At 38.0% G+C, this 18,779-nt stretch overlaps 1 protein-coding gene across 1 annotated transcript; it reads left to right on the top strand.

The window, feature by feature from the left end:
• Positions 1 to 10,258: 10,258 nt before the first annotated feature.
• Positions 10,259 to 18,293, top strand: LOC752130 (signal recognition particle 14 kDa protein). The gene is made up of 5 exons (XM_030999313.1): positions 10,259 to 10,394; positions 11,505 to 11,577; positions 12,361 to 12,482; positions 13,961 to 13,993; positions 15,762 to 18,293. The coding sequence occupies exons 1-5, from the start codon at positions 10,371 to 10,373 to the stop codon at positions 15,855 to 15,857; spliced, it is 348 nt and encodes a 115-aa protein (XP_030855173.1). The 5' UTR covers positions 10,259 to 10,370; the 3' UTR covers positions 15,858 to 18,293.
• The last annotated feature ends 486 nt before the right edge of the window (positions 18,294 to 18,779 follow it).

Below are 18,779 nucleotides of genomic sequence, written 5' to 3'. Positions count from 1 at the left end.
ATATGATATTTCAAAATAACAGTAGATCGGTCTAATAACAATTTAAAATTTAAAATCTCTACTCTAAAATCTAGTGATTTTGCAACGTGGAATCAAGCGTGTGGGACCGAAGTAAAGTGATTTGTCAGACGTTCCCAGGCCAAAGGGTAATAATATAACGATTTATCATGTAAACGTATGCTATAAATTAGATAAAAACGAACAATTTATTTTGTCTTTAATTCATATCACCACCTACCTGGCTTATTAATTCTCTCCTCTGTCCATTCGACGACATATTCAAACTTTTCCTCTCTTCAATGGTAGCCTCTAATCGGGCACATCTACAAGGAGGTCAATGAATATGCATATCAGTGACGTCGTGTCAATTCATGAATATTGATGTTCTTGACTGCGCGCGTACGATCGTACGTACGTACAGAATTGGGGTCATGGAAGGTAATACGTGCAACACAGTGGTGCAGCAAAATCAGGGCAAAATCTTACCATTATACTGTTGTATTGTCCGTGATTATGAGGTAGAAGTGTTTGAGTGTTAAGTAAAATTATTTAATGTGGATTTTGATACATTTTTGATACAGTTTATACAAAATTGGCGATTCTTTTGATCGTTTTTTAACTCCTGCAAAAAACACGTGACCAACTCGGTCGTCGGCTAACCACCTCCCTGTAGATGTGCCCGCCTACCTCTACATGTGCCCGATCGAGATAGGGATCGAGTTAGTGTAATAAAATAGTATTCTATATTCAATATCCGAGAGATAACGGATGTAACATTAAAGCTCCCTTTATTTGAGTTTACAACTATCAATTCAACATCTTTGCATTGATTTTCTTTGAGGTAAACGTGTTTAACTACATCACCTCCCTGTAGATGTGCCCGCCTCCCGCTACATGTGCCCGAGATAGGGGATAATATGTAGTAAGGCATACAACTTAGTGTTGTATATTGAATTTCCGACATGTCATGAATATAATAAAGCTTCCTAAGATAATTTTCATAAATATCAATTTATCCACTTTTCATTGATTTTCGTTGGATTTTACGTGTTTTAAGTTATCATAACATTCACCTCCCTGTAGATGTGCCCGCCTCCCGCTACATGTGCCCGAGATAGGGGAAATGTCGGTATAGGCATACAACTAGTGTTGTATATTGAATTTCCGTCATGTCATGGATATAATAAAGCTTCCTAAGATACAAATGAGTTTCATAAATATCAATTTATCTTCTTTTCATTGATTTTCGTTGGATTTTACGTGCTTTAAGTTATCATAACATGCACCTCCCTGTAGATGTGCCCGCCTCCCGCTACATGTGCCCAAGATACTGGTAGATATATGTAGCCAGACATTCAACTAATGTTGTGTTTTGAATATCCGACATGTTAAGTATAAAATAGAGCTTCTAATATAATTATGATTGAGTTTCACAAATATCAATTTATCTTCTTTTCATGGATTTTCTTTGGATTCTACGTGTTTTACGTTGTCAAAAAATCACCTCCCTGTAGATGTGCCCGCTTACCGCTACATAATGTACCCGAGATAATGGTGCATGTAGCCAGACATTCAACTGATATATATATATATATATATATATATAATATATATATATATTATATATAGATATATATATATCTATGCGTATCTTTCTTGCTCCCTCGACGTGGCGACTCCACCAAACATACCCCCTCTTTCTTACTCACCCCCCTTTCTCTCAGGCTCTTACCCCCCCCCCCCCCCCCTCTCTCTCACTCTCACTTTCATCCCCTTTTGTTGTCTTTTCTCTTTTTTCTTCTTCTTTTGCTCCTTTTCTTCCTTTTCTTGCTTTTCCTTTCTTTCCTATCCTTTCTATTTTCTCTTTCTTTCTCCTCTTCTCTTTCCTTCTTTGATAATTATATAAAAACATCCCCATAATCTAGCTAATATATTTCCCCCGCTCCAGTGGTGACAAAAAAAGGAAACATAACACACACGTAATCCTATCGTAATTTGTCCCCCTTGTGTGAAATATTCCCCCCCCCCCCTCAACTGATTGGCTAATCTTTGGTGACAAGACGATATATTTTACAAGGAAACCACCTCGACCAGGAACAAAGAAAAAAAAAGACAGATTTAGAACGTGACAGTAAGACAATATATATGATTACCAACCTCTCCTACGAGATGACCCCGACAATAAGACACTATTTCAAACTCGTGGGAGACAGTGAGCATAGGATGACAATATATAATGCTTTTTCACAAAAACAAAGCAAAAAACACAACAATATATTCCTGTTCTCAATGTGTATGTTGAATTGACAGGTGATATGTATATTATGATGTGTTTGTTCTGTAATTATCTATCTTGTTTCATGACAACTTACATCAGCCTTAATTTTCGTTCTATTTGTTCCCTTTGTTGTATTTTCTTTCTTTTTATTATGGTTTGGTTATTGAAATTAATTGATTATCTATATTTCGTGTGTGAACCTTTAGGCATGTATATATCGACTCGAATAACTATTACATGTATTTTCTGTGTTTGCTTTGAATTTACCATGTCTCGAATTAATTAATCAATGTTTATTTTTTATTGAACCTGCATTCAAATTTATGTTTACATTCCGTATTTTTCATGTGTTTGTTCTGCGTTTATCATTATATCAGGCCCCCTTGTTGCTACAAGGGCTAGATATCCCACCCCAAAATAAAAACGAAGACAAATTTCTCACGGCATTTTTTACTTTAATTGTGTTGCACTAAAAATACCTTATCAGACCTCCTTAGCCATCACCATCACCCTCACCCCAACAAAAAAGACAATAATGTTTGATTCGTATTTGGATTGCATTATCTCTTTGTACGATACATGACGCGAAAACCGTCAAGGTCCGAAAGTGTTCAAGCCCCCTATCCCTCAAAGTCTCAAACAAATCACAATTCTGAAGTGCCCCCCCCCCCCCCCACCTCTCACCCCTCTCCGGACAGTAAGTAGGCTCGTGGTCCGGCCCAACCCCGCGTGTCTTTCTTGCTCCCTCGACGAGACAACTCCACCCAACAACCCCCTCTCTCGTTTACTCCAACCCCTCCTCTATCAGGCTCTTACCTCCCCTTGTTTCCTTTTTCTCTTTTTGTTTTCTTCTTCCCTTTTCCTTATTTTCTTTTCTTTCTTTTCTTTTCTTTCCTCTCCTCCCTCTTTTTCTCTTTCCTTTCTTTTCCCTTTTTTCTCCTTTCTTTCCTTTCTTTTCCTTTTCTTTTTTCTTTTCTTTTCTTTCCCTCTCTTTCTTCCCCTCCCCCTTATCTCTTTTTTCCCGACGGCAGCGCAATTTTACCGACAATATCCTGACAGGTGGGGGGGGGGTGTCGCACCCCCACACCCCCCTCTTTGGAGACGCCCCTGCTCGTATGCACTGTTTCGTTCTTGAAACACTGTTATATATATTTACACAAACAAATTATCTTACAGAAAACATTAACATACCCAAAGAAAGTAGTCCGTCAAATGAATCATTATCAAACAAATAAATTACCCAAAATATACTGAGTAATAATCAACAATCACATTAAAGGATACTGATTTTAAATACAGGCCTCTACACTGTTAAACAAAGTTAAAAGGTAAGTGTTACCAGGCGCGGATCCAGGGAGGGCCGAGCGGGCCTTGCCCCCCCCCCCCCGCCAAAAAAAAAAGAAGGAGAGAGAGAGAGAAGGAAAAGAAGGGAAAGGGAAAAAAAGAAGAGGAAGAAGAAAAGAAAAGAGGGAAGAAGGAGATCGGGGGGGGGGAGCTTGCCTCCCAGGCTGTTGCCCCCCCCCCCCAATCAAAAAATAAAAGAGAAGGAAGGAAAGGAAATGAAAAGAGGAGATAAAGGGAAGGAAAAAAAGAGGAAGAAGAAAAGAAAAGAAGGGGGATATCAGTTGCAATTTTCCCGCCAACAAGTTGTGGATTGGGGGGGGGGAGGGGGAAAAGGCCCTTGCCCCCCCCCCCCCGTCCCCGCTAAAAAAAGAGAGAAGGAATGAAAAGGAAAAGAGGAGAGCTAAAAGGGAACAAAAAAGAGGAAGAAGAAAAGAAAAGGGAGAAAAGAAGGGGAGATCAGTTGCGGTTAATCCCGCCAACAATAATTATGTGGAACGGGGTGGGGGTCAAAATGACCTTGCCCCCACCCCCATCAAACCTAAAAGTGAGAGGGAAGGAAGGGAAGGGAAATGGAAAGAGGAGAGAAAGGGAAAGAAAAAAAAAAGAGAATGAAGAAAGGTAAGGGATATCAGTTGCAATTCCAACAAGGTTTAGATCAGTGGGGGGGGGGGGGGCTTTGGGGAAATAAATTCAAACGTGATTTATTTCTAATTCCATAACGGTTGTTTACAAATAATGGTGAAATGACATCCTTTACATTCATGTCGGAAATTCAATTTACAACAGTAGTTGTATGCCTATTTTCTACACTCTCCCTATATCGGGCACATGTAGCGGGATGCGGGCACATCTACAGGGAGGTGGTTGTTTGACAACGTAAAACACGTATAACCCAAAGAAAATCCATGAAAAGAAGATAAATTGATATTTGTGAAACTCGATTGTATCTTAGGAAGCTTTATTATATCCATGACATGACGGAAATTCAGTATACAACAGTAGTTGTATGCAGTGGCGTAGACAGGTTCGTACACCTGGGGGGATGACTCAGGGGCGGATTTAGCTTTTTGCTAAGGGGGGGGGGTTGACCAAAATAATGACGATGCGGAGCATCGTCCACGAGCCGCGAAGCGGCGAGCCGATTTTTTTTTGGGTGTTTATTTGAACCCCGTAAGTGATGTTTTCCTGGCATCTATTAACACAATGGAGACCATAAAAAGCAGTGCATGATAACGTCTTTTTAAATCAAGTAACAGTTAAATACACAGTTATATCCAGAGTTATCATGTGTTTGGTTAAGTTACCAGATGAGTTGAATATCTTCTCACAATATTTGCACTTGAAAGGGTTTCTCTCCAGCGTGCGTTCTTTTTTCTTTCTTTTTTTCTTTTTTTTTTCTTCTTTTTTTCCCCTTTTTTTTTTGTTTTGTTTTTTGGGCCGCCCAATGGGGGGGGGGGGTTAAAACCCCTAACCCCCCCCCCCCGTAGATCCGCGCCTGTTTAATCTTGTGGTTGTCTTGTGTTTCCAAACCACAAGATAACCACAAAATACTTGTAAGATTTTCTTTTTTTTACCGTCTGAATTGGCTGTCACCGTGTGAATGCGGCTAATAACAATAAACACAATTACAATAATGATGAGGATTATTATTATCATCATAATTATTATTATTATTAATATTATAATTGTTATCATTATTATTATTACTATTATTATCATCATTATGACTTATTAAGTAAGCAAATATCATTCCCCAAAACCTGGGGGGGGGGATGATTGTACATGCCACCCCCCCCCCTCCCACCTTGTGAGGTGGGGGGATGCATCCCCCTCATTCCCCCCGTTGTCTACGCCCTGGTTGTATGCCTCACTACATTTCCCCTATCTCGGGCAAAATATGTAGCGGGAGGCGGGCACATCTACAGGGAGGTGGTTGTTTGACAACGTAAAACACGTATAACCCAAAGAAAATCCATGAAAAGAAGATAAATTGATATTTGTGAAACTCAATTGTATCTTTGGAAGCTTTATTATATCCATGACATGACGGAAATTCAATATACAACACTAGTTGTATGCCTATACCGACACCCCTATGGCTCGGGCACATGTAGCGGGAGGCGGGCACATCTACAGGGAGGTGGTTGTTTGACAACTTAAAACACGTAGAATCCAAAGAAAATCCATGAAAAGAAGATAAATTGATATTTGTGAAACTCAATTGTATCTTAGGAAGCTTTATTATATCCATGACATGACGGAAATTCAATATACAACACTAGTTGTATGCCTCACTAATTTTCCCTATCTCGGGCACATGTAGCGGGAGGCGGGCACATCTACAGGGAGGTGAATGTTATGATAACTTAAAACACGTAAAATCCAACGAAAATCAATGAAAAGAAGATAAATTGATATTTATGAAACTCATTTGTATCTTAGGAAGCTTTATTATATTCATGACATGTCGGAAATTCAATATAGGCCTACAACACTAAGTTGTATGCCTTCCTACATATCCCCTATCTCGGGCACATGTAGCGGTAGGCGGGCACATCTACAGGGAGGTGATGTATTGACAACGTTAAACATGTTTACCTCAAAGAAAATCAATGCAAAGATGTTGAATTGATAGTTGTAAACTCATATATAAGGGAGCTTTAATGTTACATCCGTTATCTCTCGGATATTGAATATAGAATACTATTTTATTACACTAACTCGATCCCTATCTCGATCGGGCACATGTAGAGACAGTAGAGGTAGGCGGGCACATCTACAGGGAGGTGGTTTAGCCGACGACCGAGTTGGTCACGTGTTTTTTGCAGGAGTTAAAAAACGATCAAAAGAATCGCCAATTTTGTATAAACTGTATCAAAAATGTATCAAAATCCACACTAAATAAATTTACTTAACACTCAAACACTTCTACTAATCACGGACAATACAACTGTATAATGGTAAGATTTTGCCCTAATCTGGCTGAACCGCTGTGTTGCACGTATTACCTTCATTGTACATGCCTTGTACATGACCCCAATTCTGTACGTACGTACGTACTTACGTACGATTGTACGCGCGCAGTCAAGAACATCAATATTTATGAATTGACACGACGTCACTGATATGCATATTCATTGACCTCCTTGTAGATGTGCCCGATTAGAGGCTACCCTCTTCAATCTAGCTCGGGTCGACAGAGCGCTGACGTCATGATCGGATATGAATATTCATGATCGATGACTCGGTCTCTTTTTCGATATTTTTTTAATTTTTTTTAATTTTTTTTTTTTGTCGCTTTGATGCTGCTGTTGATTTGTTCTGTGTATTGTGTTGCTTGTTTTTATGTGGAGCTGGAGGCTAAAATCTGAGAAGGGTGAAGACTTTAAAATATCAAAACCCGGGGCCATAAGGAGCGGAAGAGGGGACGGAGGAGGAGGAGGAGGAGGGGGGAGGGGGGGGGGTATCACAATTAAGTGTTTCCAAGCGATTGTAGGTAGGTCTAATTTTGGGGGATGGTCCGAATTTTCTCCCGCTTTAGTTTTCTTTCTTTTAACGAAGTAAGTGCTAGACAAGTGAATTTGTACGTGCTCAATAAATTGATAGATGGTGACCGTGCAAGTGACGGATAAACAGTTGAATGAATATCAGGGGGGCGGGGGTTCTTTGCAAGCCGGGCGGGGGGGGGGGGGCATTCAAAGGAGCTTTGTGACTGAGCAGACAAGGGTCTCTGAAAGTACACCTCCACACTCTCAAACCATGGTACATATGCCAAATTATACACACGATGAGTTTTCAATTTTCAAAATACTAAAACTTTTAATTCTAGTGACGCCCTATATTCGTACATGTCAATTATATTCGCCTGCCCCGACAAGGAAGGTTGGAGATCAATGTATCTGGAAGTTGAGGCGGTGTCACCGAAATCACTACTTACCCCGTCTTCCATGGCCTATAGAGGTGAATGCATTGGTCTTCTAAGCAATGGACTCGGGTTTCATTCCCGGGCGATAAAGATGCCTTCTGTAAAAGAAAACAAAATAGTATTTAATAGTGATTCCCTCTCCGATTATTGCTTCATTTTCTATAGCTAGCATATTATAATGTTCCAAAGGAAAAACCATTCTACAACTCCTTTTCCTACTAAATAGTTTCAAAACAATATGGGACTTAATTAAATGAAATAACAAGTTTCACAAAAAATACACAGAAATTACAAAAGTACACATGAATAATTATTGCTATGTTTTAGCGACGATGATGGAAAACTTACCTTACACAAAAGATAAATACGTTATCGTGTAGACGACAACACGATGCTTTTCTACTGATAATAAGAACCCAAAATTAAATTAAAAAGATACGAAAAACAAAGAACAGATCTTTCATAAAATTGTGAAAAAGTTGTAAAATGTAATAATTCAAACTTACGAAATATATATACGTCCATGGTGCTCGGCTAGGTTGCATTGCTATGATGAATCTGATGGACATTGTTTTCTTCTTCTGATGAGTTTTTTTCTGCACGAACGTATACGCTATCGAATATCGATGGAATAACAATCTTCTTAGCTATTTCAACTCACTTAAAAAGATTCGTGAACATTTTCGAAAAAAATGAAAGAAAGGTTTTATCAACCACCTAACATTATACACGCCATACATTCTCTCAATCAATTAACAGTCAAAAATTCCATGGAATTCACAGGGAAACAACGCAGCAATCTTGTTGATATGGAACCGTAACTTTTGCCGAGATAGGTATAAGGATCGGAATAAAGTCAGGTGCCAGGGGGGGGGGGGGGCGGCCCTATAAAATTTGCCTATCTGAATTGCGCTTACAGAATCCTGTCTCTAAACCCAGTCCCATGACCTTTCTCAGTAAATTTCACAGCTTCATTAAGATCATAAGTGATATTGCTGTATTGTAAATCTTCACTTACTCATCAACATCTCATTGTTCAGTCTTGGCATCAGTTCAGTCCACCCTGTTCAGATCAAAGAGCTTGCATGCAGGATATGATCCAAAAAGTTCACTCCATGAGCTATGCACACATATTCATCCATTTGAGATCCACTAGATGAAATCCTTCACCAAACTTCTTGCACAATTATTATTCCTCTGTCTGCAAGTATTCAGGAATGATAAAGTTCATTATTATCAGATTGAGATGTAATTGGTACTTGGTAGTACATGAACAACTATGAGATCAAAATTAGTATTTGCCTCGACAAGCCAGCTGTCCGACCCAGACCATCAACAAACCTCCCGTAAAGTGTAGATTAGTCCCGATTAGTCATACCGATAATGTGGCTCGGGCAAGCTCTGGCATAAAGGAAAAAAAGACATGATAGCAATCACTTAAGTTGTGTTGCCCTTTGTCGATGATGGTTTTAAAAAATGCTCATCAATAACAGCCTAAGTTTCCTCCGATTCAATTTCTCCAGACCCACGACATGCGTCAGAATGTCCGTAGGATGATATTAACCATACAGCAATGAAAAGCTTGCCAGAGGCTTATCCGACATACCAACAGTCATGTATGCAAAGAGAATTGCATGAATAGATTTGTCATTGTTCATAACAGGTGAATAAAATATTTGGTAACCAAAGGGTTCGGGAGAGAAACATGCATAATTTTAATGAAAAATATGTGTCAACAAGTCCATTGTTAGCACAACTATAAGAATGTTTGATAGGTACGAGATATTAATCCAGATCCGATACTCGACTCGTAATTCTTTTTTCATTTTTTTTTCTTCTTTTTTATTTATTTTATTTATTTATTTATTTATTTTTTTTTGGGGGGGGGGGGTATATTAACACTTGTTCCTGCGACAAGTGCTTCGGTGAGTGAATTCCCACACAAATCGAATTCGTAACTTCAACCCCAAGTGGGGGAAACTGAATTTAGACAAGTCGAAAACAGTACAACGAATCGTCTTCTTTCTCTAATAATTTCATGAAACGTCAAAGCTCCCGCGCTTTGCGCGGGAGGGGGGGGGGAAACTGAATTCAGACAAGGATTAAGAGTCGGGAACGGTACAACGAATCGTCTTCTTTTTCTAATAATTAAATGAAACGTCATAGTCCCGCCCCCCTCAATCAGTGTTGTTTAGGGTACGTATATGCGTGTTCCCAGCACCCCACCCCCCCCCCCTCCTTTCAGCATAAGTCCGGTGTGTAAAGTCAATACGGGTAGATCTTTTCTTTGTTACGAGCCGGAGATTTGGGAAACACGCATGCGGTCCAACGGGGCGGGGGGGGGGGGGGACCGGGGGAACGGAACAACGAACCGTCTTCTTTCTCTAATAATTTAATGAAATGTCAAAGCCTCTGCGCTTTGCGCGGGAGGGGGGAACTGAAAAATAATTTAGCTCGATCCTGGCCCGGGTTTATAAGGTTCAATTTGTAGACATTGGGACATTGGCAAAAAAATTGGCATAAATATATTTGTCGGTAAATGGTGGCTAGTTTTGTCGGTAATCGGTGGCCTCTACACAATCCCCCCCCCCCCCCCCTCTGAAAAAGGTCTAGCGACGCCCCTGCCCCCTTGCATGTATAAGCCTTTTTGTGATGAAAGCAGATTAGATGGAGGAGAGGGCTAGGGGAGATAACTAATTTTTTTCACTTTTAAACTCTCCTTTGAAGACACCTTAATACACGCCACACACACAAAACGACAATTAAAGCGTTGTTTCTTCTCAGTTTAACTCATTTGTACGTGGAATTGAATAAAATCTCATCATGGTGCTTCTTGATAATGATCAAGTAAGTATTAATTTATTGGCAGCCCGAGTTTGGATCATACGTATCACAGATTTATCAACATATTTTTGGTAACATATGTCATGTATGCTTGTCGTGTGAGTGTGACACTGCTGTATGTAGAGAAAGCGGCGGCTGACCAGGAGATCTACCCGTAGGTTCTGGGGAGTGAGCGGCCACTGTCCCGCTGGCAGTCGGTCGTGCTTTGTTAGTCTATTCTAGTAATAGAAGTCTAGATCTAATTACTTAGGTTCACGTTTGAACAAAACAAAATTCAAAGGCAAAGCCAAAAGAAAAGTGATTATTTTTCCCTTGACCTAAATTTGCAATTAAAGAGTGTCAACAACATCAACATTTGGTAAATACAACCAATGGCAATGAAAATGTAAATTGCCTTGGCTTGTGATTAAATTTTCTGTGATATTGGGTTGAGAATTAATATGAAAATATTTATAGGGTCTAGATCTAATATTAATAAACAACAACAAATTGATTAATCATTTTACATTGTGAAATTTTGAATTATGTACACAAGTAACACGACCTTATGTTAGTGTTTTAAAGCTAAATAGACATGTAATTTTATGTGTCTGGTAAAAAAACTCTGGTTTCAACATTATTATTAAAGGTAAAGACCAGTATTTGAAACGCCCCAATTTCAAAAAATGAAATGGAAGCTCTTTATTACCAATCATGTGAAAGAAAATGTTTTGAATAATATATGATGATAACAATTTTGCTGGGAAACCGCCTAGATCTACTACATGTAATTGATATATTTGGTAAATTAGTTTATCTATTGGACTGTGTCCTGTGAGAGATAAACGCACGTGTCGCGCATGTGTATGTGTGCTTAGTACCATATACATCTTTCTGTGTACAGTGCTTGTATCTTTATGAAGACTGGGCCAAATTTCTTATCATCTTGATGATTCCAGAACCTTGCAGTACACACCAATACTTACATGTTACATGTAGATGATCAACCTTTTCTGATCGATTCCACAACGTTTATTTCACAATGCAATCGCATGACCACAACTGGTCTTTATCTTTAATTTATTATAGGCCTAGAAGCCTTCTCACTGTTTTATTTCTTTTCTTTGCCCACAGTTCCTGGCAGAATTAACAAAACTTTTTCAGAAGAGTAGGACATCTGGATCAGTCTACACAACGATGAAGCAGTGTGAGTCTTGAAGTTGTACCATTCCATTTAAAGTTATTTTATTTTGTATTATTATCATCCTTTTTTTATAGTTTTTTGCAGATAATCCTGTTCCTGTTCTATTTAAAATGGAACATTATCAATAACGAAAAGAAAAATAATGAGAAGATCAATTATTACTAACCTCCAAACTGTCTCCACATTGACATTTTTTATTTTAGCAGATAACAGATCTGTAGCATGTACATCATACATTTACATGTATCTTTAAAAAGTTATTAAAATTGTAGCCTGTGAATTTTCCAAAGAAATGACACTTCTAGTGCTATTTGGTATTCAATGGCATGTTGACATATACATGTATGTATTTACATGTTGTATTAAGATTTGAGAATTCTTGGATTGTCTATCAATCTGTCTTAAAATGTAAGAAAATTGTTGCTGAATGTTTGAAGGAAAGTCATCAAAGTTTAATAATGAAAATTAAGGGAATTTTGGATATCAAGAATTCTTGATACTTGTTACTTCTAACGTAAAGGAGTAATTTCCCATCCCTAACCTTTTCATTTCAATTTTAAATCTTTAAAATTAGATAGTATAAATTAGCATCATGCTGTCAAATGTTTGAGTGTGTTTTGTTACAAATAAATTCCATATGATTCAAGCAGCTTGGCATGAAATGTTACTTTGTCCAGTTACGGACAGATTTAGTACCATATCTATTTGAAAAATGTCTGCTCTTTGATAATGGTATTTTGTTGGAAAATCTTTTCATTACTTTGTGTTTTGTTTGCAAATATACAGATTATGGCCAAAATAAACCCAAGCCAAAGGCAGCCAAAGGTGAAAGATTATCAGTGTCCGACCAGTCAGAACATAAATGTCTGTTTAGAGCAACCAATGGCAAGAAGAAAATTTCTACAGTGGTAAGTTCATTACAATTTAAAGTTGAGTTTAGGTGTGGAGATAAAAGATTGGACTTTACTTGTAAATTGTTGAAACTACATTAAGAGTTTTAAGCTACAGTCCCATATACGTCCCGGACCGTCCCGGACCATCCCGGACCCCATCCGGGGTGATCCGGGATTCGGTCCGTGTTGACACCGTGTTGGCACCGGGGTGGTCCTGGATGGTCCTGGATGGTCCTGGATGGTCCTGGATGGTCCTGGGCGGTCCGGGAGTCGACCCCGGATGTTTTTGACGGTCAAAAACTGCCGGGGTGGTCCGGGACGGTCCGGGACAATAGTTTGATCCGGGGTGATCCGTGTAGCCACCGTGCTGGGTCCGGGGTCATCCGTAGTGGCGCCGGGGCGGTCCGTGTTGATCCGTGGCAGTCCGGGAGTGAGTTATTGACCGCCCAGGACCATCCAGGACCATCCAGGACCACCCCGGTGCCAACACGGTGTCAACACGGACCGAATCCCGGATCACCCCGGATGGGGTCCGGGATGGTCCGGGACGGTCCGGGACGTATATGGGACTGTAGCTTAAAAGCATCACACTTTTTTGAACAAAACATCCCGGACCATCCCGGATCACCCCAGACCATGGTCCAGGATGGTCCGGAGTGGTCCGTGCTCGTCCGTGCTGGTCCGGCTTTATATGGGACTGGGGCTTTAAACAGGGATGCAATCAAATTGAAAGTTAGGGAGAGATTATATAATGTATAGATGTTATTTTTATATGCCCAACTTCAAACCAGAAAACAGAGTTGTGCCAGTCATTGGTTTGCAAGTCATGTCACTAGTGATTTGTGGTAAGTAATATACACAAAATAAAATAGCTACTACTTTTATATGTACTTCTCATGTGTAGCACCAGTATTTATCAAGATTCTGGACCACATTCTTCCAATAGTCTTAAATCTTGTGAAAGGTCTGGCTCTTTGCTTTAGCTTCCCTTTACTTTTATCTTCAGTATAGTTTTTTTTACTGACTTGTGATTGCATTTCTTCTCTACCCATTCATAATTAAAATCATTTGTATCAATTTGATTGAATAAATTTCACTGTTGTACCTGCTTATAAGTTGCATTTCATGTCTCCCTTTTGATGATTGATTGCATGTGAAGGCATTAAATGTGGTAGCATATGTGAAGCAGAAGAGCTCCCTCATTGATCAGACAGGGTGTAGTGACTTGGGTTGCTCTCTACATCTACACCTATATGTATACAGTTGAGATTCCCTTGGAGTGAATTTGGGGGGGGGGGGGGGAATAGGTAATCTGTGTACAAGACATTCCATTAGAAACTGTGATAGAGATTCCAGGACAACTGTCCCCCAAAGCAACTTCCTCTCCCTTACCCTTATAATTTACTTGAAAGACTATAATTGAAATGATTGAGTGAGAATCAATGAAAATGTATTTTATTTAATACAATATTTTACTTTTATTTCATTTGCAGATAAGTACAAAAGATGTAACAAAATTCCAGATGGTGAGTAGCCCCATTCAGATTATTTACCTTGTATTTCTAAATGAATTTTGTTTCACAAAGTATCAATTATTTGCAAAATGCTTTGTTTACTGGGAAATCCCACATGACCCTACAAAAGGCCAACATTTACCTAAATGGCAAGTTGCTTTGAAGGAAAGCATTGAAAGAGGCAGATTGTTTGGAGTTTCAATTAAATCAGACAAATGGTAAGAAATGTATGAATTTTTAAAAGTTTTGAACACCATGGATTTGGAAATTAAATTTGGGATTTTTGATTAGTACTAATATCTACTGTAACCTTTATACGGTAGTCAATCACAGTATATATATATATATATATATATATATATATATATATATATATGCACTTACACACAAAATGACTCAAATTAGATTTTTCTACATTTCATTGCTGAAAGGATTTTTTTTTTTCATTTCAAGAAACTCATCTCGAGGACAGCCCTTAGGAACTAGTTCATAAGAGAAAAATCATAAATGTGTTGATCTTGATGTGAATTAATACAAATATGCTTTGTCAGGCATGCTATCATTACTTCTAACAAAGCTTATTAACAAAATTGACCTCTTGATCATTCCAATTTGTGCATTGCACATTAATGTACACAATGATTGCAGATTAAATTTGTTCACATCAAAGTTTCTTGCCAAGAGAGTTTGAAGAGCTCCCTCTATTAATCATTCACAAACATCCTCACTCACGAGTCGAGAACAAAAAAAAAATTGAGGGATAATCATGTTGACTCAAGAAAGGAGACAATGTGATCAATCTTCTCATTACTGAATTACCTTCTCTGCCAAATCAAAGCAAACACTCGACAATGTTATTTTCCACTCATTGACCAGCCATGTATGTAGTCGCCAGCATGTTGACTTATATTAAGAGGCTAATCAAGTTGGCAGTGACAGTTTGATGCATCATTAGGCAACGGGGAAACATGCGTTTTTTATCATGTTGCCCCAGCCTCGGGCCAACAAAAATTAATTGAAGATGGTCTGGGTGAATTTAAAGAAGATGGGGACTGGGTAGCCCTAGAGGGATGCAGCTATAAACAGGAGACGCTCGGGGCTGCCCCTGACCTCTCGAACCCCTTTAGAGTTGATTGAGAGCTTAAGATTTATTGCTTACCTGTTTTCATAGATGTCGCAACAGGTAAACATAGAGACGCTGGAGGACTTTAGTGTATAAATAGGTGTCCAATTATATTTAGGTTAAATTTAAACACTGATATTTAGATTACAGTATTGCTTTGCTGTTCCCTCACCACCAGGCAATTACTTGTCTAAGGCACTACCCATGAGATTTGGTAATTTAAGTTTAAAGCTACGATGTCCTTGAGCACTATGTACATTCAGGGGATTGCTTTTGTAGCTGAGGTTCATGGTGTCCCACTTGCTTTTCTTTTCTGTTTTTCAAGTAGTATGAAAGTCTGTTTGAAGAAAATCCAAATCAATGATTTCATCAAGCCAACTAGCATTAATCCTGCAGGGGGGGGGGGGGGGCTGATAAAGTGTATTCAATGAAATCAAAGCTTAGATGTGTGATTTTATGAAATACAAGCATTTCAGTGCAAGTTTGGTTGGGTCTGTTCTATAAGTACTCTCTTATATGAAGGTGATGCATTGACAAAGTACAAATTTAAGGGAATCTAAATGCACCCCTTCACTTATCTATACTGTGAATTACCTTTAAAATGAAAATGGCAACACATTACCGGTCACCGTCTTATTGTTATCCTTTGAATCCCAGGCTTACGCAAACGTAATGAAAGGCAACATGGACGGGTTGAAGAAAAGAGATAAAAGATCGGCCAAGAGCAAAAGCAAGACCACCAAAGCTACTTAATGCAGGATGCCATGCTATATATGGAAAAGACTTTTCTTGATCAATATTGAAGACTCTGAATCGGATGAAGATGTAAAGAACTCACCCCTGTTTTAGTGAGATGGAGAAAGTATGATGCGGATTGCGGAACATTGTCTTGATGTAGAAGCCATCAGGAATCAGACTGTTTGGTGAACTTAAGACCGAATTCTAGCAATGGCTGCCTTTCATGAAGAACATGCTACAATACTGCACCAAGGCTGGACAAGAATACTTCATCAGAAGATAGTGCTGTTAAGTGATTCTCTACAACTACATTTTACATGAATTTTGTTTTTATTTGAAAATTATGTTTTTAAATTTTAATCCAAAATTGCCCTTTAATTTCAAAGTCATTAAATGCATAGATGATCATTTGGTAAAATGGGAAGAAGACTTTATAGAAAAGTATTTTATGAGGATCTCAAAATAAACAAGAGATAGCATGTATTTGATTAATTGAATAAGACTTACTACCCCCCCCCCCCCCCCACCTGATGTTGAAATGGAATGCAACTCAAAATCTGTGGATGAACATTTGTCTCAGTTAGAAAATGTATTCTGCAAAAACAGTCAACTGTCCTAATGTCCGTGTTCATTCAGTGTCGAGTATAAAAGTGTCTAGATGTTGGCCTTTTTTAACATTGAACATTCTCCCACAATGTAGTCCCAAGATGTGTATGAAATCTATTTTCATGTTTATATTCACTTTGCTTTTTCTAGAGCACAAGTCATTTTATTGCATGAGTGCAGTTTGGGAATATCACACTAAGGGATGATCTATTCCATTTTGGTTTCACATTATACACTTCAAAGAATACACAAATTAAATGTACACGTACCAGTACATACGTCTACGCTATTTTTGACATTTTTTTCAGTTCTATTAGACGTGCTTTGAATCATTTGTGCTAATTTGTCTGGAAGAGCTATTCTTAGAGCCACTTTGTCACTCATTAGCAAAATGACTTTGTTGCCTTTGAAAACAAACTCTTTATTGGACTGTAACTTTATGCCTGTTTTGTAGTAATAGATTTGTATGTGTACAGATTTTTTCTTTTCTTTTCTTTTTTTTTTTTTCTATTTGGGAAGGTTCCTTCCAATTGAGATTTTCAGATTACTATATAAAGAACGGAGACATCATAAATATAGGATCCTCATGGAATATGCAACTTAACTCCTTCATTCTTTTCCTCCTTCCAGTCCTTCCAGTATAGAATTATTGTAAAACATATCAAGAGTCGTTATCAAACTCTTCCACAAGGGATACTCATTGACGTATTAATAAAGTTGGAGAGTACTTATAGATACTCACAAAAATTTCAGGGGCTGCCACAAAGTACCCTTTGACATTATCTATAACATTAAGAACAAGAACAGGGGGTGCAATACTCCCCCTAGAAAATGAATTATATTGAAGGTCATTTCTGCATTTCTCAAGAAAAGCAGAATTTTTCTTTTAACATTTAAAATGATCTGTTTGCCTGATACATTTACATGCCTTTTCAAGCAGACTGAGACCAGAGGATTCACAATTTTACTCACTGCATTTGGTCCCCGCCCCCCTCCCCTCCCTTTCCTGCAGAGAATGCTGAAAAAGTAAATGTCATTATTTAATACCTTTAATATCCACAGGAGTAGGTTATTTAGCAGTATTTCATTTGAACAATAATACATACAGCATGGGAGTGTGTAGTAATAAAACATGGTGTTTGTTTTTTTCAATGCAAAGATTATCTAAAATATTTTGCATCATCGTTCAAAATATGTATTATATCATGTCTTCAATTTAAAATAAAGGGGATATCGAATTATCTGCCCTTTTCAATTGTTGCAACATTGTATTACATGTACATTGATATTATATCATCTACCAACCAAAAGTTGCCACTTCATTCCAATAAACTGACATTTTGTATTTTTCTGTATTATACAAGTTCTAATGTTCCATTTTCATGAAAGAAGTACATGAACATGCAAAATTTCTAATTCAATACTATGTTCTGTATACTTTTTTGTTAACCTGTCTGAAACTCTGAATTTTACTCATTCTGAAAAGCTAGGATAGTCAACCATACAATTTGTTTCCCTTATAGTGACAGCTTACCAAATTGTAAACAACTGTTGCTTTGACTTTTTAAAATATCCAATTTTTATTTCTTTTCATTTGTTTTAAACTCTTTGGTAGAGAGAAAGGTGCCATGAATTTCGTTTTTATTTATTCTTGTCAACTACTAGGATGCATGTCATACTTTATTTCAATATCTAAATTAACTTCATTTGTGTTTTAATTTGTCATGTGCATCGAGATTATGCATGCATTCGTTTATTTGAATTATATAAATATCAGGTAGGTATTGTTCAGGTAACATTAATTTCTCATTAAAACAAATACAGAGATTATTCCTATCTACTACATACGGTGTGTCTATGTGTATGTGCATCAGTATTTAGTATGAGGATCTAGAGTACCTGTTTATTTGTACAGTGCGCCCCCCCCCCGCCAAAAAATAAATAAATATAAGAATGGTTACTGTCAACTTGTGAAGAAACTATGAGCTGTATATATATATATATATATATATATATATATATATATATATATATATATATAGTCAATTGGTTGTCTTATGGCAAGCGAGGAATTACATTGATATAACTCGAATTTTGTTTAAATTCGTTTTTCATTTTTTTCTGGGACGCACTGTATAGCGGAAGAGTGCATGGAGGAGGGATTTGGATGAACGAAAGATCGATGGCTTGAATGATTGTTTGATTGATTGCTTACCTGCTTGATTGATTGATTGATTGGTTGGTTGGTTGGTTGCGTGGGTGATTGATTGATTGATTACTTGCATGGATGATTGAGTGAGTGAGTGAGTACATTGTATGTCTACATTGACA

The sequence above is a fragment of the Strongylocentrotus purpuratus genome, unplaced genomic scaffold (assembly GCF_000002235.5).
Source record: "Strongylocentrotus purpuratus isolate Spur 01 unplaced genomic scaffold, Spur_5.0 spur5_scaffold_5, whole genome shotgun sequence".
Classification (NCBI taxonomy): domain Eukaryota; kingdom Metazoa; phylum Echinodermata; class Echinoidea; order Camarodonta; family Strongylocentrotidae; genus Strongylocentrotus; species Strongylocentrotus purpuratus.
Note: the sequence above shows the minus strand (reverse complement) of the source record. Positions and strands in the feature narration are given on the sequence as shown.